Raw genomic sequence first — 22,483 nt, forward strand, 5'->3', positions numbered from 1 at the left:
AGGCATAAACTATAAAATGCACTAAAGAAAAAAACTCACCCTTAATGTCATCAAAGACAGAGTCCCTTGAATCTGCAGGAGGCTGTTTTGTCTGTTTTGGTTCATTTTGTTTTAAGATAGGCTCTCACTATGTAGCTCTGGCAGGCCTAAATTTTCTATGTAGACCAGGCCAACCTCCAACTTGCAGAGATCCTCCTGCCTCTGCCACTAGAGTGCTGGGATTAAGGGCCTCGTCTATGTAGCAAGTTTCAGATCCGCCAGCATGACATAGTGAGTATTAAAACTAAATAAATAAGTAAGTAAAATAAAATAAAATAGACCTCATTTCTCAAAACTAATCTCCAAAGAAAATCATATCTCGGCAATGAAATGAACTCCACCAACGCAATTTTTAAAACGTGCTCACTTCCTATGACTTTCTTTATTCACAGCAAGTTGTTCGAGTTGGGGAGAGAATACAAATAGCTCTTAATCACTATGGCTCTTGGGACTCGCAGAGTGAAAACATGCAGCTCAACGGAATGACCTCCCCAGTGGTTACAGATGTTCTGGCTAGTACGAAAATTGCCCTTTGCTTTTCAGCCTCGCTGCTCCTCTACCGCTGATAAATTCGCACAATGATGAGAACGGCCCAGACCCTAACAGGACGTGCAGGGTGTTCGGAGAGCGGGACCTCAGCTGGCACCTTTGCCCTGTGCGCTTGCTGCTACGTCGCAGCTCTCCATCCAAACCGATCCTAATTTTCAGTCTTGAGGGGTTTCCTTATGTCTACTTGAGCTATAGCAAGTCATTTTCTTGGAATAATAGTAAACTGAATACATAGCAAAAACGCAGGCCCTGCTTTCTTTTACAAATGACCTAGGGTCCTTCTCCAACACAGCTTAAATCTGAAGTTTTTGTCAAAGTCACCCACAGTCTCCACCCCATCTGAGAGAAAGGCCCTGCTGGTTGTCAGGGACAACTACTAACTAATCACATAAGAATATTAAATATTGGTTATGCCTTACAAAGAAATGTACCGTGCAGCCCTCAGCTTTGTTTTTGTCTGTGTAGCTGCTATGTTTCCCCGTGGGAGGTCTGCTAGCTGTGGTGCTACTGTAGCTGCAAGGTGCTGGCCTCTGTCTTTTCTAATGGCTGACCTCTCATGGCACAGAAAGGCCCCTCTAAGCAATAGGCAGTCACTTGGGAGAGCTCAGGCCTTCTTATTGTCGGCCTTCTTATTGTCATAGCTGATGCCGCCAATGCCCTTGAGCATGTTCATGGGCAAGGGGAACACGATGGTGGAATTCTTCTCAGTGGCCACGGTGGTCAAGGTCTGAAGGTACCGCAGCTGGAGGGCAATGGGGGACTCGGACAGTACCATGGAAGCCGACTTCAGGGACTTAGAAGCGTTCATTTCTCCCTCGGCCGCAAGGACCTAAAATGAGAGAAACAAAAATTGATGGCTGCATGGTATCTGGGGCTTCTTTTTCTGGGTGTGGGTCCCACTTATGCCACTTGTGTCTTCGCCGCTTACTCTCTAAACAAAGACAAGATTTTCACATTCAAGAAACTGCCCAAAGCGAATGTTCCGGTTGGGTTTTTTTGTTCACTTAACTCAAAGTAGAGTCATCTGTGAAGAAGGAGCCTTAACTGAGGGATTGTCTCCACTAAATGGCCTATCGGCAAGTCTGTGGAGCATTTTCTTGATTAATGATTGATGCGGGAGGGCCCAGTCCACTTTGGGCAGTGGCATTACTGGGTAGATGGTCTGGTAGAAAGCAAGCTGAGGAAGTCATGAGGAAGAAATCAGTAAGCAGCATTCCCCCACAGCCTCGGCGTCAGGCCCTGCCTTGGCTGAAATGAACCATTCTCTCCTCAAGTTAAATTTGGTTGCGGTGTTTGTCCTAGCAACAGAGGCGTGGACTAGGACCCTGGGGCTAAATATTTTACACATTGTTAGCCCTCAAATTTTACTTTCAAGCAGATAAAAGCGGTGCCATTTAAGCCAATGAAACATTGGCCTGAGAATGTACACGTGAAGGCCTGAGAGCATTCAGGAGCCAGCTCGCCCCTGTTGTGGATGATAGGAACCCAGCTCAAGAGGTCAGGCTAGCACAACAAGCGCTCTTACTTCCGGAGCCGTCTCTCTGACCCTCACTTCATTCTGTCGCCTTTAGCCCCATTCTTACTAAAGTGCCAGAATTGTTTCTAGTCGCTCAGCTTTTGACCACAGCAGTAACGAGCCCCAGTCCAATAACCCTCACTGGGGCTCTCTCTACTGACTCTTCCTCTAAATTCTGAGATTGCTCAAGAGAAACCCTGGCCAGGGCTCGACTGACCCGTCTGTGGGCAATTGCTTTTTATGGACCAAAGGAGTCTTACTTAGGAAATGCTGGCACTCAGTAGACAAAACAAGGAAGATCAAGAGTAAATAAAACCTTCCTTAGCCATAGTTTGGCTTCCTAAGATAGTGTGGGATTCCCCTCTGTATGCTATAAATATGGTTTACTACCGTTGGTTATTGAAGAAGCTGTCTTGACCAATGGCTTAGTAAAGCCAGGCAGAAAATCTAAACAGATATATAGAGAAAGTAGGCATAGTGGAGAGATGCCATGTAGCTGCCAAAGGAGAAAGATGCCAGCCACCAGCCAGAACCTTACTGGTAGGCCACAGCCTGGTGGCAATACACAGAAAAATAGAAATGGGTTACTTTAAGATGTAAGAGTTATCTTGAAACATGCCTAAGCTATTGGCCAAACAGTGTTGTAGTTACTATAGATTCTGTGTTATTATTCGGGTCTGGATGGCTAGGAGATGAACAAGCAGCCTCCGTTTACCTTAAGAGTCATACTTGAAGATTTCCAGTCTCTGACACCAGTAAATCTATCCATGCAGAACAAAGGTGACAACAGATTCTAGGACACTCGGGGCCAGCCTGAGTTTCCCATGTTCTAACTCTGACCTGGCTTGTATTCAGACAATCTTTTAAATTCAGTAACATTTATCCTACTCTAGTAATAATGTTGAAAACATAAGCGCTACACTAGCCACTCCAGAAACCTTAGCTTTGTAACTACTGTGGTCCCTGAACGACTCCAGGCTCCGCCTCCCAGGAGCTGAAAGGCTTTGCTAAGTCACAGTCTCCAGAAGACCTGATATGGGACCAATGTTGCTCCCTGACTTGCTGATCACTCCACATGCAGCAAGCAGAGTCGTAACCTGTTACCAACCTTACTCAAGTTGTGGCAAACTGCCCACTGTCTTTTAGGGAACTTCTTGGGAGAGAGAAATCAGTGGAAAGAATCTCTTTCAGAACAATCATTGCGATTCTATCCTCCCCTCAGCTCCATCCTTGTCTGCCAGCATGCTAACCCAGTGTTTCTTACCTTGGCTCTGGCTTCCCGGGTGGCCTCAGCCTCGGCCGCCATGGACCTCTGCAGCTGCACAGGAATCCGGACATCTTTGATTTCCACCCTGGCCACGCGGATCCCCCAGAGCTCAGTGGCATCATCAAGCAAGGTCTGTATCCAGAAGAAGAGGCATTGATCAGAATACATGTGACCTGCCCATGTATCTGGTGTGTTTGGTGGGGCTCTCTTTTCTAAACTCATTGGTGACATTTGGAATCGAAGTGAATCTCCTGAAGGTTTCATGAACAAATCTTGACCTGGGGGTTAAACTCTGTTGGTAGAGAACTTGCCTAGCAGGTAGAAAATCCTGGGTTTGATTCCCAGTACCACATAAAACTGGGCCTGGTAGTGCACGCTTGTAATCTCAGCACTCGAGGTAAATAAAGGCAGGAGAATTACAAGTTCAAGGTCATCCTCGGGTAGTGAGTTCAAGTTCAACCTGAACTCTCTCTCTCTCTCTCTCTCTCTCTCTCTCTCTCTCTCTCTCTCTCACACACACACACACACACACACACACACACACACAAATCTTGATATATCACCTATTGGTCTGATGTGGGATTTCCCTCTGGATGCTGTGATTACCACTGATAAATAAAGGAACTGCTTTGGGCTTATAGCAGACCTATAGGGGAACAGAGCTAGGCAGGGAAAACTAAGCTGGATGCTGGGAAAAAGGAGGTGGAGTCAGGGAGAAGCCATGGAGCTGCTACTGGAGACAGGCATGTTGAAACTTTGCTGGTAGGCCAAGACCTTGTGGTGATGCACAGATTAATGGAGATGGGTTAGATGAAGATGTAAGAGTTAGCAAATAAGAAGCTGGAGCTAATGGGCCAAGCAGTGATTTAAATAATATGGTTTCTGTGTGATTACTTTGGGTCTGAGCTGCTGAGCGGCCGGGAACTAACTAGCAGCTTTGCTACAACATTGGTCAACTAAAAGAATCCACTCCCTAAGAAGTTAAATGATGTCCTTGCGGATCTGAGCAAGGGTTCCAGACATCAGTGACTGGGATTTTGTCCAGGTCGCATGATTAGCAGCTGCGAATCATTGAATCTGCTTGACAGTTGGCGTGCCAGCATCTCTCACTAGGACAGACTCCCTGTCAGCTTTGTCACTGGGGTTGGAGGTAACGCACATATCAGCCAGTGCCCCCAAACAACCCAGGGGTCCTCAGCAATTAAAAAAAAAAGACTTGCTTTGCTTTCATAAGTCTTTGCCCTGTGATCATTTTAAGCAAGCTTTTTAAAGCAAGAGATTTTTAGAACATATTTTTAGTGCATTTTAGTAATAGTCTGTCCTTTGGGCAGCCTTTAAACCCTGGAAGATAGGTTGCAGGTCGCTCATGAGAGCCGCAGGGGCGACTGCACAGCCAAGCCCCAAAGGGAGGGAGAGGCAGAGAACTCCGCCATCAAATGACCAAGATCCCTCTCCTGCTGGCCGTGACTCTGTGGGACCCCAGGAACTGTTGAGACCACCTAAGGTGCTCGAGACATGGATTGGGGTTGCTGTCAAATTTTCAGATTTCTTACTGATGCTGTGGGGATCCCTTATGCAGAACTGACAGGGCGCTTTTTATCCTACCTTACAGACTGCATGGGAAGATGTGAAGGATTCAGGTTGAATTTCATTCTAACTCACAGAGAGGAGGTTCAGAATCATAAGGTCATGGACATAAGAAAACATAGAGATGTCATTTATAAACTAGAATATGGCAGTGGTGAGGCCAGATTTGTTAAACCCTCAGTGGTTATTATTATGGATAATTATTAACACTGGGTAGAGGATAAGGTTTAAATTGTCCATATTTTGCCCAGTTTTGTTGTCTCAAATGAACTTTCCTGCTTTATTCCACTGAAATGTAGGGATCCAAGGGCTGCCTGGTAAGGGTTGTACTTCCTTTAGAATAGCTTAATCTGAAAATAAAAAAATGGCTTGCAATTTCTTTTTTTAAAAGTTAAGTGTGCAGTGTTTGTTCATAATTTCGAATTTAGAGAGAGAAAAAGATAAGAGAAACAATTCCCAAAGCTCTCTCCTCCCATACAAGTATTTAATGTTTTAAAATTATTTATTTTACATCTATAGATGCTTTGACTACATGTATATCTATGCACCATGTGTGCCTGGCACCCAAGGAGACCAGGAGAGGGCATAGGATGCCCTGGAACTGGAGTCACAGTTATGAGCTGCCATGTGTGACCAAACCAAAGTCCTCTTTGCAAGAGCAGCCAGTCTTCTTAAGCACTGAGCCGCCTCTTGAGCCCCCGTGTGATGACCGACTGATGACATTACCAGAGATAAGGAAACCCATCTTGAGAGGGAAGCTCTCTCTGAATCGAAGAGTTCTCTATTGGAACTACGGATGTTAGTGGTCACCAATCCCCGAGATGCAGGCTCCAAGTACTCCATGTCCTTACCTGGATGCTGTGGGCAATCTCTTCTCGCCCAGATAAGATCTGGGACAAGGTCTGTGTCCCTAAGACGTTTCTCAGAGTGGTTTGAGCCAGCAGAAACGTGGCTTGGTGGACGTCATTCACGTTGGCCACCGCTGAGACAGCGCTGTAGATTCTGTAATAGACAACTCCGTCCACTTGGGTGGTCACAGAGTCTCTTGTGAGGATCTGCAGAGCACAGAGTGAAACCACGTGTATCTTACTTTACTATTGGCAAAGAGCGAACCAACCGCAGAGCTCACCCTTCACTGAAGGACTTCCTTAATAGCAACTCAGACAGATTGTCAAACGTTTGTCCTGGCTTCAGAATAACACTATCTCACAGCTAAATGACTGCACGGGTTTGGTCCCTACCTATCCTGTAGCTTCAATTTAGAGAATTCTTACAACCCATAGGGAAAAGCCCCGCCTTCTCCTTCCAAACAGACTTAGATTTGCACCCTGTCGTCTATCTGGTATGCAGATCACTTCGGACTAAAGCAATATTTCTTAGGAACCATAGATGGCGCCAGAGACCGTGTTCTATATTCAAGCAAAGCAACTGAGACCCAGTCATTCTGAACAATGATCTCTCCTTTCTCTCTCCTCCTCCATCATCTCTCTCTCTCCTCCTCCTCCTCCTCCTCCTCCACCTCCTCCCTCTCCCCCTCCTCCTCCTCCTCCATCTTTCTCCCTTTCCCTCTTCCAATGATATTTCTGGGATATTTCTGGGATTATCTGTCCACTACAGAGCCACAAAAGTCTTTGGAAGCTTTCCAGTAGCATCTGCGATGGCTCAGATCTGAAGCCGGTCCTCCTCGTCTCCTGACAGCCCACGGCAACTCTTAGGTACCTGGGCCTAGACTGGTTCCCTGCCTGCTTATCGCTCTGGCCATGCCCCATCTTTCTTGCATTTTCTTTTCATTCTAGATGCCTTTGGCTATAAGAGGGCAGCTGGAAAGCTTGTCGGTGTCATTTCCTCTTCTCTAGCACCCAGTTTCCGCTTTGGGTCATTAATGCGTACGATTTCAAGAACCATTTGAAGTTCAACTTCAGGCGGGTCCTGTGTAGCGTCTGTTCTGTCCCAGTAAGTACACACAGACACCAAAAGTGAACAGCAAAAGTAAAGGTGAGCGTGCCACTGTTTCTAAAAGCCCCTCTGGGAAGGCTGTGGAGAGTGAATCCTGACCCCCTCCCCCCACCAAACACACACCACCCCCACCACTCCACCACCTCCTCCTCCTGCTCTCCACCGCGGTCCACTCAACTTTCCCAGCTGCGCCCTCCTAAACAGCTGAGCCCTCCAGTCTCCCTCCTAAACAGCTGCCGTCAATTTCCACCCCGCTTTCCCTTCGGCGCTCAGCCCGCCTCCACCTGCTGTTCCATTTTTCCAATGTTTCAGCCCTGCCCTTCCGATTCATTCTCATTGGCTAACCGAAGCCACCTGAAGCCTTTCAAGCAGGTCGGGGAGGAGTGGGGAGAAGGGGGACGGTGGGGATAGGGGATGGGGATTAAGTCACCTTCCCCTGGTAGGTTAAAACTATTCCCAGACTATAGGGTTTTGTTTTTAGCAACCCCTGTTTAATCTTGTACCTCTTGTGGAGGAATGTTGCAAGTGACTGTTCGCAGGTCTACTTTGACAAACACGTCAATGCAGGGCAGGACCAGGATCAAACCTTTGAAAAAAAGAAAACTGATTTAAAATTTGACCTATTCAAAAGAATGACGAAGGCGGTCTTCTACAGGGGTTGAGCATTGCTGTATACATTTCTTGAATGAACACATTCAGCTTTGGTGAAGGTGACTGAGTCTGGTCATTCAGTAATTAAAGGAAATGAACTACTTAGGGATCAAGGATCTGTGGCAAAACGCTAAGGTCCCTGACACACAAGTCTTTAAATTTTTTTTATTCTTCGGTAATCTACTATATGACCATTTATTTTTGAGACTAATTTTTAAAAAGGCATCTCAGAAAATGGTTTCCTAACTGGAAAGAGTCATGCTTGGCTGTGATTATCAGCTCCTGACAACAGCCTCCGCATCACCAACAGGAATACGGCGTTAAAATCTTCCATCCAGTCTCGGATTCAGGAAGGAATGAGGTTGGTGAATTACAAGTTCGAGCCCTTTCTGGGCTACATATGGAATCCAAATACAGCTTGGACAAATTAGAGTTTGTCTCAAAAACATTTTATATATGTATATGCACACACATACATACTCAAAAACACATACATGTATATATGCACGAAACATCCATGCGTATGTATGAATGCTTGGCACTTGGCGCTTGGCACTTGGCACTTGGCACTTGGCACAGGCTTCCAGGGCTCAGGGTCCCTGCAAACAGTGCATGGCAGAGCTGAGAGCTCACTGTCTCTTTAGCTGTGTTCAAGTGCAATGATGTCCCCCAGTGCAATCGTCTCTGTTTCTGAGTAGTAAGTACTGAACTTGAAGGAGATCAGGAAAGGGCGAAGTAAAAACCCATCTGAGAACACTGGGTCCTCAGCTTTACCCCAGAAGCGTTCGCTCTTTACGGGGATCAGGGCTATGAGGCAGGACAGCAAGGTTTGGACAGGGAGCCGTTTCCATAATCAGAATATGTTTATATTACTGCATTTGCTTTCAAGGCAGAAATCAGCTTTTAGTCTGAGTGAAGAGCCAACAACACAGACTGAGTACACTGTGGTTTTGCTCATTCATTCATGGTATTTCAAGCTTTACTTTTTTCTCTAAATTTTCTTGAATCCTGAGAACTACCCTGAGTTCAGTGTCAGCCAACCCCATGTCTGGGACCATTCACCCATCCCTCCCGAGCTTTACCGACCACGTAGAAGACGTGGTGAAGCTGAAGCACAGGTCACCATGACAGCAAATTAAGTACCAAGCACCAAGTCAAGCATCCACGAAGTGCTGGATATGGCTGCTCTTCTCGTTAATACTTTTATTACTAAAGGATAATTTGCCATTTGCAAAGGCCTTAGCAATTTGGCTTGCTTCCCACTGGTCCTCATGATGTTCTGAGGTAAACCATTAGCCCCAGAGACATGTGTGACGGGGGTTATTGTCCTGGGACTCTCAGCAGAGAAATCTTTTGGGAGAATTCGTTTAAGAAGAACACTTTCTCCTCTGGAGTTTTCCAAGTGGTGGTTATTCTGCCTCTCTCCCTGCTCTAAGTTTACTTATTTATTGTTTGTTTGTTTGGTTGGTTGACTTTTCATGACAGGGTTTCTCTGTATAACAGCTATCCTGAATCTTGCTCTGTAGACCAGGCTGGCCTTAAACTCACAGAGATCTGTCTGCTTCTGCTTCTGCCTCTGCCTCCCAAGTGCTGGGATTAAAGATGTACACCACTATCTCTCGGCTCTAGTTTCACATTACTATAACCTTGGATCCATCGATGGGAAGTGTGACAGAAGAGAGAGCTTAGTGACTCTTCATTGGTAGAGTCTCTAACACTGATGTCTTGACACATGTATAAAGGTATCCACAAAAAGTGATGCTTGCCTTCTTCTCTTAGGTTGGTTATGAAGTTAGACAAACGTTAAGCCATCTTAAATGGTCAAGGCTCATTCACAAAATTATCCTCGGAAGTTTCTCATTTTTTTTTAAATGTAACATAAAAGAACACACAGTGTTGTTGATACATGCTCAGGTAGAGTCTCACCACGCATATAAGGCTTCTGCTCCCCTACCCCAGATCTCACAGTGTGGATGGAGATAAAACAACTTCCCTCAAAGCATAGGAGGTGGGCAGGAAGCTAATGTTGTCAGGGAAACAAGGCTAATGGCCACTATCCTTCCTAACCATAATATTAATCATATGAAATTGTCATTGTTATACATTAAACAAATGCAAGCAATCTGTGATTGAGGAGAAGCTGTGGCTCAAGACCTCAGGTCCAGGGCTCCTTACTATTCAACACCTCCCATCCGCTCCCCCAGCCAGGGGTCACTTTATACTCTGAACAGTTGGTAACCGATTTTACTTCCCAGAGTTGTAGAGAGAGTGGAAAGAAATGCTGTGCCTGGAATTGGATGCTGGGAATCTCCTGTTTACCGCCAGCCGTTGGGATACTCACTGATAAGTCATTAAATCTATATTGGCCTCAAGGTCTTCATTCTCAAAACTAGAGAATTCCACCCAGGGAATCACATCTGACTTTCAACTCCTCCCATTATCCATCAGCTCAACACAAGAGGAAGATATATATATATATATAAAATAGATAGATAGATTATAAAGTGACACCATATATATATATAAATATATATATATATATATAATGTGCATATGTGTGTGTGTGTGTGCATGTGCGTGTGTGTGTAGTCTGTTAGCCCTTTCCAAAGATAATAAAAATCCCAGCTCCTTGAGCAGTCACATGGACCATTTACTTTCTTCTTTCACTCCCTGGACCTGGCTCTTCACAGCTCTGGGCACAAATGGCATCCAATCAATGTTACCCATTCATTGGACTACTCAGGGGTGAGTTATGAAGTGGAGGTTCAGATTTCAAAATGCTTTAACTGGCGGTCTCTCCCACTAACAAGCCCAATGGATCGGCATCATCTGCTGCCTGGAAAACAAGGTCTCCAGCTTTCTGTGTTTTCTCCTTGGACATTCCCTAGATCCCACGGCTGGTGGTGACAGACGTCCGCAGTCCCCTACCTGGTCCCCTGGCTTTGTCAGCTTGGATGCGTCCCAGTCGGAAAACAACAGCTCGCTCATACTCCTTAATGATCTGAAAGATGAAGGGAGACCCTTCAGTCTTCCTGGCAATCCACAGGGAGACGCCCACTTATTTCTCAGGGCCTTCCTTACCTTCAAGCACATCCATATGGAGATGGGGAAGGTGATGAGCATTAATAGTAAAGAAAGGAAAAACAGAATCCAGCCACACACACCCAGCCGGTTTTTGCTGATGCCTGGGAAGAGAGCAAGGGGTAAGTTTGTAGTACAAGTGATTCTTAGCAAAGTGATCAGGCAGGGTAGGTGGGCAGGGACTAGGTCCTGACACTGCCCCTGCCTGACAGGACGGAGAAGCAAATCTAACTCCATTCACACCATGAGTATAGTTACAAACAGTTGTGTGCACTCCACACACACACACACCACATACACACATGCCATAACTCAAAATTTTTTTATGGGGAGTTGCTTAGAACTTAAAACCGATCTTCCCTTCCAAGAAGTCTCCCAACGATCAGCAGTGATAATCATCATTATGTTTTTGTAAGGCCGGGATGGTTTATCATTATCCAAACAGGAAAAGATGCCTTGGAATATGTCTATGAACCTCTCACACCAGGACTAGCAGATTCATGGGTTCCTTGAAGTCTCCACATGAAACTCAAAACAAGTCCTGAGAAGGGTAGGGAGGTGCTATCATCCCTCGGGAGGACAGTGCTGAGCATGTGGGAAAACATCGGAGAAGCCCTGGGTGTGAGCAAGTTTCTGTGCACGGTCTCTCATGTGCCGACTCTGGAGCTTAACACAGCCCGTTCCAAAAGAGACTCTGCGTCTCCTCTTCATCAGTAAGATAGGGATGGAAGTTACCTACTTTGGAAGACCCGGCAATGACTAAATGACAATCCATGCATTACTGTGTATGTCTATGTCTGCGTGTGTGCCTGTGTCTATCTACCTATGTATGTATATATGTTGTCTGTATCTGTATGTGTGCGCGCATTTGTATGTCTGCATCTGTGTGTGTGTGTATGTCCCTGTGTATCGTATTATTCCCGCTTACAAGATAGAAAATTCAGGGACTTATCAATCTGCTTCCTCCTTCAACAACTCAACATCTTGAAGCTTAGTCACATCGATCATCATTTTGTGTTCATAAAATGTGCATATCTGGCCAACCCTTTCATGTTAGAATTCTTTTCAGTCGCCCTTTTGCCTCCTCTGAGTCCTCTGTTCTCTTTGTCGAGACAGTCACCTCCAGTCTTGTCTCCTAATCCCTTCCATTAGAGGCACATGCTCCACTGCAGCATTAGAACTAACTGTCCTTACTAGATACACCACCCTGACAATCCCAGACACGCCCCTGCCCAGGTTAGAAGCGCAGGAACTTCCACTCGTACACACGCGCGCACACACAGACGCGCGCGCGCGGCAGGTCCCAATTTACTTAATATATATATATATTTATTTAAATTATATATTTACTTATAAGTATATATTTATGTATTTACTATCTATATTTACTTAAGAGGGTCCTGAGTTCTTGCTTTTATGAACAGTGAAGTGATGAACATATCTGAGCATCTGTTTGGCGCATGTGTGTGGAATAAATCCCTGGTCGTGTATGTGTTAGGGTAAAGAGATTTACACTCTTACTCAGTAGTCAATGCTAGTTGAGAAGTTTGAACTCCACCCCTCCTCTTTGACAGTACAAGTACCTCCTTCTGCATGGTCTGAACTCATGACATTGCTGTCAACTCTTGCTGGGGGTAATTATCTCCATTTTAGAGTTACATTTAGTATTAGAACCTTTCTAAATGTTCTGTATAGGGGGTAAATATGCACAAAAGTTGCATCATGAACAATAATGGCTTGCCTGCCTGCACTAAAGCTAAGGTCCTGAAATATCAGCGTCTACAGTGATGGAACTCCTCTGAGGTGAACCTGACGTACCTGTGCAGGATAAAAAGACACGCTGGCGCTGGTAAGGTGGCTGGGGGGTAGAGTGCTTACCATCGAGACCTGTCTGATTCTTGGGACATGCATGGTGGAAAGAAAGAATGAACTCTTCTTGCAAGCTGTTCTCTGACCTCCATGTCCTTGATGTGGTATGTGAATGTGTGTGCGCGCGCACACACACACACACACAGAAATATAATCAAGGTTTTAAACAAAATATAAGATATTGGGTGTTTATATGCTCACAGAATCATTACTACGTCCTATTTGCTAGTGATTTTTAGTATTAATGCAGACTGCACATATGTTCTCACTGGAAAAAATATCAAAGCTTCAGACTTAAGTTTCCCTTAACTACCTCCTTCTCAGTTCTACATTTATATAGAGAAGGAAAATAATCATCACCAGTTTATGTCTGTCATTAAAGGTCAATTCCCAGGAATTTACATACATACATGTGTCGCTAGGAATGACAGTCTGGTCTCCTACCGATCTTAGAGCAGGCAGCTTTCTGTGGTGTGCATTGGAAACAATGATTTCCTGTGCTGTTTGCCTCAGAGTTCACGGGACTCTTATTTTATATACAGTCTGCCCATTGTCCCTTCCAAGCTAAACACTTAAATCTTATGCCCATTGTTGTTTTATACCTTGTTTCAATTTTTTAATTGTATAAAGACTGGAGATCCAAACAAAGATCTAAGGTCCCACTAGCTCTGAAATGGAAAATTCAAGGCTTAGCCCTACCAGCTCAGAAAGAAAAGCATCAAAGGCCCTTAGCAGAAGCAGCCCAGGCGCAGACAGGTCGTGAGCAGAGCTGGAAAACCAGGCCTTGGGTCGCGTGGCCACGTGTTCTAATCAAGACAACTGTCCCCCAAAGCCAGAGATGCCAGCATTCGCTTGTTCTGCTCCCATCAGCAACCTCCTCTGCTGCAGGATCACAACAGCTGGCTGGGAGGAGTTGCGAGTACGGAAAGGAACTCCGAGTGCCACAGGTAGGGTGGTGAGACCCTGACAATTGTCCAGGTTTTTGTGTGTGTTCATATGAACATGTGTGTGTGAGCGTGTGTACATTCATGTGCATGCAAATGCATGTGTCTGTGCATGCAGGTGTGGAGATCAGAGGTGGACACTCGATGCCTTCATCTATTAGTCTGTCCTTAGTTTTTGAGACGGTCGCTCATTGAATCTAGAGCTAGCCATTTTGGTAATGCTGGCTGGCCAGCTACTCGGCTCCCCAGGGATCTTCCAGTCTTTGCCCCCTTCTCATCGGCACTGGGGTTGGGATAATGGACACATACAGTATTATTACCAGGCATTTCCATGGGTTCTGGATTTCTAAACGCATGCCCTCGTGATTGCACATCAAGTATTTTACCTCCTGAACCATCTTTCCAGCCTCTAGCTTTTAGTAAATTAAAGAGAGAGAGAGAAAGAGACAGACAGAGGCACAGCAAGGGACAGAGACAAACAGAGAGAGAGAGAGAGAGAGAGAGAGAGAGAGAGAGAGAGAAAGAGCAAAAAGAGGAGGAGGAAGAAGAGGAGGAGAGGAAGAAAAAGAAGAAAAAAGAAAAAGTGGCTTATAACTGTCCATTTAAAATAGTGCAAAGTCGTTCATGCCGATAATACAGGCATGTGCGCAGCTGAGCCAGTACAGTGAGTTCACGTCCATCCTAGACTACACAGCAGCGCCCATCTCAATAATAACAGCAAAAGTACCTTCTAAAGCAGAGCAGGTCAGTGATGAATACCATGAGTTCTCCTCCTTATGCACCCCTCCCTCCAGAGACCTTGCACCACAGTTCATAAAAAAGACCCAATGTGGGGCTGGAGAGATGGCTCAGTGGTTAAGAGCATTGCCTGCTCTTCCAAAGGTCCTGAGTTCAATTCCCAGCAACCACATGGTGGCTCACAACCATCTGTAATGAGGTCTGGTGCCCTCTTCTGGCCTGCAGACATCCACACAAACAGAATATTGTATTCATAATAAGTAACAACAACAACAACAACAACAACAACAACAACAATAATAATAATAATAATAATAATAATAATAATAATAATAAGACCCAATGTGGCAGCAGCACCCCAGCCTGGGACTCATGAGGCCAGACTTGCCACCCAAGCTCCTGAACAGTAGGAGTTTAGGTTTCAGTAGCTCAGCTGTTGATGGTCTAGTTTTAGCGACCCAGACATGGGTCCAGGGAAGCCCTCCATAGGTCTGCCTCTTGGCACAGATCTGTGTCCCATAGTGCCACTGCATCCCACATACTCCTTTACTTTGGTTCCCCTACTCTCTTCTTCCTATAACCCCCACTACCGCCACCCTTGGGTGCTCTCAGGTCCACTGTGGGTTTTAGCTGCTTCCTGTGTCTTCCCTAGGAATGTTTAGCACTTTGGAGGGGTGTTCCATTCCTGGCTCCCTCCTGGGTTCCAGTAGTAGCCAGAGAATGAGCGGATGGTCCCCTCAAACCCACTTTGAAGTCTCAGAATGATGCTCCACCACGGGTTAGCCTTATGGGTCTGTTTGGAAACTCGTGTCAGAAATAATGATCCATCAGAAGAGACTCTCTCTCTCACGAGACTTAATTAGCCCAAGAACCATAAGCCAATGCATTTTCTCCTTCATGTTTCTGCCTTCATGTATACCCGACCCCACATCATTATGAGAAAATACAGAGAGGCAATGTCCTTGCATCTTTCTGCTCTGCCCCACCCCCATGCTTCCAGGCCGCTGTCTCTCTGAAATGACAGCACTGCCCACATGTACAGATATTTTGTCCTTAAAATTTATCTCCAGGTGACCTCACAACAGTTCCATGTATACCAGTGTATAGCAGACACCCTGGCAGACACATGATATTGTATTTTTGCATACATTTTAGGAGTTAATTGTGTCATTAGTTATGAGTTAACGGCATCATGCATCCTAGGATGGACCCAAACTAATATATAACTGGAGATGACTTTGAACTTCTGATTCTCCTGCCTCCTCCTCCCCAGTGCTGGCATTACTGGTGCGTACTCTTGTCTGTGCTGAGGATTTAACCCAGTATTTTTTTGTGCATGCTAGGTAAGTACTCTACAACTTGAGCTGTGTGTCCAACCCACGTGAATATGTTTTTATAGTTTATAAAAATGCTTGAGAATCATTATAAAATGATAGAAACAGAAAAAAATGGTATGGCATAAAATCCCTCGGTCAACGGGCTCCTAATTAGTACAAATATAAGCATAAAAAGAATGTTAAATGTATCTGAGTGGTGAAAACATAGTGGTTCTGAGTTTTTTAATGTTTTATAAAGATTTTTATTTATGTTTGTTTTTTGTGTATGAGTGTTTGCCTTCATGTCTATGCCTGCACCGTGTGCCTGCAGGGCTATGCAATGCTTGAGAAGGCCACAAGGGGGCGTCAGATCCGAAGAACTGGAGTTACAGATACTTGTAAACCACTATGTGGACACTGAGAACTGAACTGAGCTTCTCTGCAAAAGCAGAGACAGTTGATCCATCTCACCAGCCCCTGACTCTACACACTGTATTGCTAGGAGGTCTGCACACTAGATCCTGACTCTATTGGAGTTGAGCAGGAGCAAGCTCAGTCTCAGTCTCAGAAGATCCACATTGCACTTCTCATCCATTTCTACAGCACAGGAAACGCGAGCCCCAATTCTGTTTGTTCTGCAAGAATATAAGTTTATCGTTTGACTAAAAAGTCCAAACCACAAAATCTTATGACCAGTCTAAGATGCCTAGTGATGAGACAGCACCAATCACACCCTCGGCTCAGGTGCTGTCTGCCCCTGTTAAAGTGGAAATCAATAATCCTTGCAGAACCACTTGATTAGATAGGTGATGCCCGGCATGGCACACACCTGCACTATGGACAGTACAGAGGCTGAAGCAGGAAAATGGCCAACCTGAGCTTTATGGTGTGAAGCCAAGTTCCCCCCTCCCCGCTCAAAGCAATATAAGGCTGATCAGTTGGTTGGACTTTCTTAATTGGAGAGAGTTTCTAAGTCTAGGATTTGTAGGTGCAGAAGCAAAATTCACATGGAGTCCCTTCATCTCCTTATCACCCCTTTAAAGCCCACCTCTCTGTCCCAACATCAGTGTGAACATCAGGTCAGTCCTTTCGGGAGGAGTCCACTTAAGAGATTGGCAGGTTCCACCTCCACCCCACTGTACCCTTTCTGATGTCCCCACCAACGTACTTAGAGAACATCTTGATTCAGGGATTTCTTTTCCTCTCTATAAAAACTCCGTAAACCATTTCCACAGTGGAACGTATTGTTTGGGACAGCTACATTCCACGTTCCTCGGCCACAATCACTCACATTTGGCTCAAAAAACAAACTATCCCTTATTCTTTTTGAGATGAGAGTTGTGTTTTTTAGTGACAATATGAGAGACCTTGTCTCTTAAAATTAAAAAAAAAGAAAAGAACACGGTGGTCGCACCCCTGCAATCCCGACACCTAGGAGGCCTAGGCAGGAAGTTCAGTGGTACCCTCAGCTACCAGGCAAGTCTGAGATCAACAGCCTGGATGACGAGAGAAGAACTATTCTCGAATTTTCAAATGATGTTTAGTGATTTAGGTTATCAGTACTGCTATGCCTACGTCAAGAAACAAGATCATTTTCCAATTTGGTTAAATGTCTATCTTTCTTTTCTGAATTAGGAGCACTAAAGGTTTTCACCTTGAAATACGGTTTTGGCAGCTGAAGGCTACAGAGCGTAGTTTAAATCCCGTGCACAGACACACTCCCCGACTTGACATCACCACCATCACCAGCTCCTAAACTCTCCAAGACCCAGTGCTTCATTTGTAAAATAATAGTAAAGACTTCCTCTACAACTGTCAGGCCTGAGAAGGTAACAGGAATCAGCCACTTCCCAATTCATCGCCGTCATTAGCACGAAGCACAGTATTTGGTACTTATGGGCTAAGTCTTACTCTTTCAACTTCTCTCCATTGATCTGAAGTTATGCACCTTATGCTAACTTTTTTCCTTAGACAGAGAGAGAGAGAGCATCATCATATACATTTGAAGATGGAGGAAAGTCAGCCTCCACCATATCTCGGCTATGCAAAAGTGAAGAAAGCGCTATAAAGATAAACAAATGACTATTTGATCACAAAGGGAGCCAAGACGAGTTACAGACCACCATTCAAAAACCAAACAAAACCAGAGCAAATACAAAACAAGCGGTTTTACGTGGAATTGAAGGGGGCCCCACCCCTCTTTGAGATGGGGTCTAGTCTTGAACTCATAGCAATTCTCCTGCCTCAGTCTCCAGATTGCAAGCATGCCCAGCTGAAGTCAGTCTCGGTGGGTGTACCCGTGACACATCACACCCCTCCAGTGCTCCACGCCTGCTCTGAATGACACGCGTGTGACATTCAGAGAGGAGGAAGGAACCTACCCACTAAGCTGTTCTTATCCAGTTTCTCGGGTGAATCCATCTCATTCTTGAGACGCTTTCAGATCTGGCAGGTGGTCCTGGGTCTGGATCCAAGCAAGACTGCAGGCGTAAGCTGAGCAGTGTGTAGAGCGAGTCAGAGCAAGGGAGGCTCCCTCCCCTTGGCACACACCCTGAGGAGTGGTAACCCTGGTGCGAGAAGCCTAGAAACATAAACAAAACACCTTTCCTGACTTCACTCTGTCTTTGTTCAATAAGAAAAGGTAAAAAACAGAGAGCTTCCTAAAAGATATGTCATGTGACCCTGTATCATTTACTTACTCTAAAACATTGCTAGGTCCCTTGTGGAACTTATTGTCTGATATACAAGGATGTCTGTTCTCATGTATTATAATGCAATGATGCAACCTAATTCATCCAACACATTGCAGTGAGAACACTTTCAAATGCAAACCTAATTGTGTCACATCCTTAAGAGAACCCAAGTGCTAATTGATGGACAGTTGAGGCTAAAGTCTTAAAGTCATAGATGTCCCAGGCATCTGCCCAGTCCTTCCCTTCCCTGGCATTCCCCGCTCCCTATGCATCCATCAATCACTTTAAGGCTTTTAGGTGTTTGTTTTCAGATAGGATTTCATTCTAACCCAGGCTGGCTTTGAACTCCTAAGAATCCTCCTGCCTCAGTACCTCATCCCCCTTGCCCTGAGTGCCAAGATTGCAGGCATGAGCCAGCACTCAGCTTTCTAAAACTTTAAGCAGCCTCTTGCCTCGGGGCCTTTGTACTGCAAACAATGCTTGACTTCTATTTTCTTTTTCTTTTTCTTCTAGAAAAAGCAGGGTTTAGCCTGCTACCTGTTCACTTAAAGTGAACCGCAACGTCGCACAGCCATGTCCCTTCCTTCCTGTATCATCTCTGGGCACTTTTGTGCCACCTCAGTAGTGAGGGGCTGTGACAGGACCTACATGGGCTGTAGAACTTTAAGTACTTTATGCCCCTTTAAAGGAAAGGCATGCTGGCCCGTGCCTGATACCACATTACTATGTGGAGAGTAAATAGGTTATTCCCCATCACACCCGGAGTGTCTGGAGCATCCTGGACGAGAGCTGATGTTCAACAGATGTTTGTCCAGTGGATAAATATGTAAGGGAAGAATGATAAAAGTTCCTAGGAAGCAAAGCTCCTTCTCAGACGCAGAGCTTCTGCTTCCTGGCTACACTGCTCAGAGACTCTTCATTTCTTTGTCTTTGTCAGCATTTCCTTGATTAGTGATTAGTGTGTGTGTGTGGGGGGGGAGGGTTCCAGCCCACCGTGAGCAGCAGCGTTACTCCAAGGCGGGTGGGTCTGAGTTGTATAAGACAGCAGGCTGAGACAGCCATGCAAAGGAAACAGTGTTCCCCTGTGGTGCTTGCTTCAGTTCTGCTGTGAGTTTCTGCCCTGGCTTCCCCCAGGTGGTCTGTGAGCTCTGAGATGCAATCAACCTTTTCCTCCCCAGTTCCTTATAATCATGGTGTTTATTAAAGTAATAGAAAGCTAACTAAGGACATGGCCCAGGATTTCCTTTTTTACCGCACTTTTAGAAATAAGTGTCTAATACTGAGAATCCCTCTCTCGCATCAATATCCTAAATATTTACTTCCGCCTGTGTAAAAGAACAAAGCAGCACAAAACCGGCAGCTCTTTGTCATCTAGCATCTTCTAAGCTTTCTGTTCCCACCTGTCTAGTTGTTTTCCTCCGAGCAGGAGCATCTTTAAACACTTCCCATGACGTGGCTAGATTTACCAAGGGCTTAATTGTCTTCTCTGCAGACTCAAGCGTGGCTCTTGTATGGGTACATGTAGAATTTTAGAATTCTAGACAAGGTAGCTTGGTCCAGAAAACCAGACTCCAGCAGAAACGTGAGCGAGCCCACATGAGATGGGGTCCTTCCAGTCTACACCTTAATCCTAGCGCTCTGTGTCGAAGCGATGTGGGGTGGGGGATGGGCTGAGAAAGCAGCTTGGAGCCCACACTGCCAGAGTGGCCAGAAACTCCTGCTTTGTCATGTAGAAGCCATGTGACCGTGCATCAGATTTTGTTTTTCCTTTTTGGTTTTTCGAGACAGGGTTTCTCTGTGTGACTTTGGAGCCTGTCCTGGAATTCGCTCTGTAGACCAGGCTGGCCTTGAACTCACAGGGATCCAACTGCCTCTGCCTCCCGAGTGAGACTTTTAAATGCAGAATAAAAATAATAGAATTACCAACAAGTTATTAATGTGAAACTCATTCCAATGTCGCATTTAAATGGAGTGCTGTTTGGAGCTGGTAAGGGGTAGTTATCATTACCGGGAAGGAGAGCCAAGTCCCATAATTGTGACTCAGTTATCATCTAAGTGGGGAATACTGAGTTAATTCAATGTCTCCCTTTTCGTTTCTTTTCCAGTGAGCCCAAGCTTGATTCATTACAAGAATACTTTGATCAGGCCTCCTCTCTCCCTCATCTAGCATGACCCTTATTTTCTATAAGTTTGAAAACTTAAGAGCTGGGGATAATGGTGCAAACATGTAATCTCAGCATTCAGAAGGCAGGGGCAAATGATTGCCACAAAGTTGGGGGTCAACTTGCTCTATGTAGAAGGTTCTAGATCAGTCAAGAATACATATCTAAAATCCCATGAAAAACAAAATGAAACAAAAACAGGAAAGAAAAACCCAGAAGTTCCAGGCCCACCCCTGGCTCTGTGTTGCTGATGCATAGATTCTGTTTCTTCTTAGCCTTTGCCCTCTAGCTTCTTGCCGTCATCTTTCACGACAAACATGTGCTGTAAATAGCAATAGGAAAGCTTCCTGTTAGCATCATTTCTCATGCCTAAGCAATATTTAATTTGCATCCAGAATGGGACAAACGTTCTCCTTTGAATCAGACGCCCCTTTCTGGTCATCTAGCAGAGGTTTAGCTTATTATTCTAAGGACATTTTCCCCAGTGTTGGCCAAATGCCATTTATGTTGTAGCTGCCACTCAAGGAAGTGCAAGATTCACAACAAAAACAGTAATTGTTCCCAGGGGCCGCTAGAAAGCGTCTCGGGAGAACTCGCCGAGCATCCCCTTGGAAGATGACTAAACAGCTGTTTTTCTTCTTCTTGCAAAATGTTCCGAACTCTCCACCTCGAAAGCATTGGTGGCTTCAAGTAATAAACACCCCGAGTCCCTACAGAGGATTTTTCTGTGGGTAGAGTAACCCCAGGTCGGCCTCAGGCAAAGAATCATCGGATGGTCTTTTCTCCTTTCATCCTGAGGGGATGCGTGTGGGGTTGGGAGGGTGGATTTTGCAGTTTGGATACTTTTACTCCATCCATTCTTGCACTAGCTGAAGTTCTACCCAGAGGACAGCTGTCCCTCCCCTGAGGACCTCCAAATGCCAGGTTCCACCCACAGAACGCTCTAACTGCCCTAATGGTCGAACTCTGCCCCACCATACAGTGTAAAAAGTCCAAGCTTTGGACTTGAAATCCCACTAATCCCCACCCAGGAAAGTGTCACCCTGGAAAGTTCCATCCCCCTTCCCAATAAACTCTATATAAACCCTGCCTTCTGTCCAGCTCCTTGCCCAAGCAGAGGCAGTCACCTTCCTTGTTTTTTCCCCTCCCCATAAATGTCTTGTGTGAGGTTGGTTGTGCGGTGTGACCGTGGATTCCTAGGCTCCCAACTGCCAGGATATCCTTCCATTCGAGCTGTAATGCTTACACTGGCACCAACAGGATTTTTAGGAACTCAAGAGGCTGTCAAAGTATTGAGGATTAATAAAGTTGAGTGATCTTTTTACTCAAGTCTCTCTTGCTTCTTAGTTTTGTTCAAACGACTCCATTCGACTATACTCTTAGCAGGCAGTTTTCTCAAGTTTTTCACATTTTCTAGAATGTTCTTACTTATCTCTTAAGACTTTTAACAACTTTTAAGTTTTCCTGGACCCACAAAGGTAAGGTTACCTCCCTACAACTTGCCCAAGGGCTCCCTTTGCAGCCGGCTGGTAAGTAAACATTGGGTTTCTCCTGCCCAGTCTGTGCCTCTCCTCTTGGCTTCCCCATCAGCAGATCAGACTGACTAGCTGTTACTTCAGAAGTTTGTGCACCACAAACATAAAGCCAGACCCCAGTGCCTACTACCTGTACTCAGAAATGTTATCTAAACGTTTCCATAAACTTTTGCATGTCCAATGCACTCAGCGTGCTAGGGCACAGTAAAAGGTAGATACATGCTCTGCTCAAGGGGCCCAGAGGGTAGCCTGTATTTCACAGTAGAATCACCGTGAAGACTACTCAATCGGTAACCATTTTCCGAAGGGCCAGCACACGTAAGACTGATACGATCTTGAACGTGGACTTGAAAAAGGCAACTTCCAGCAACTGGTATTGGTCGGTGCTTGAAGAGACCTTTCTGTTCCAAGTGTTGGTCATTGTGTGACTTTCCCATAAGGGTTTTAAGGGTCTAGGCAATCAGTACTCTAAATGGAGCTTCAACTAAATGCAGACAAAAATCTTCAATATATTAGCCCTAGAAATTAGAAAAACTAAGTAGCCTGTGTACCTAGCATATAATAAAACACTTCAACAATG

At 45.2% G+C, this 22,483-nt stretch overlaps 1 protein-coding gene across 1 annotated transcript; it reads right to left on the reverse strand.

Annotated features, from left to right (window-relative positions):
• Positions 1–385: 385 nt before the first annotated feature.
• Stoml3 (stomatin like 3) lies at positions 386–18,058 on the reverse strand. The gene is made up of 7 exons (XM_048424651.3): positions 17,895–18,058; positions 10,647–10,750; positions 10,494–10,566; positions 7,418–7,500; positions 5,810–6,013; positions 3,369–3,503; positions 386–1,417 (listed from the first exon to the last, which is right to left on the reverse strand). Exons 1-7 carry the CDS (start codon positions 17,932–17,934, stop codon positions 1,193–1,195), a joined length of 864 nt encoding a protein of 287 aa, XP_048280608.2. The 5' UTR covers positions 17,935–18,058; the 3' UTR covers positions 386–1,192.
• Positions 18,059–22,483: the final 4,425 nt, after the last annotated feature.

This window comes from Myodes glareolus, chromosome 20, assembly GCF_982192425.1.
Source record: "Myodes glareolus chromosome 20, mMyoGla1.1, whole genome shotgun sequence".
Lineage (NCBI taxonomy): Eukaryota > Metazoa > Chordata > Mammalia > Rodentia > Cricetidae > Myodes > Myodes glareolus.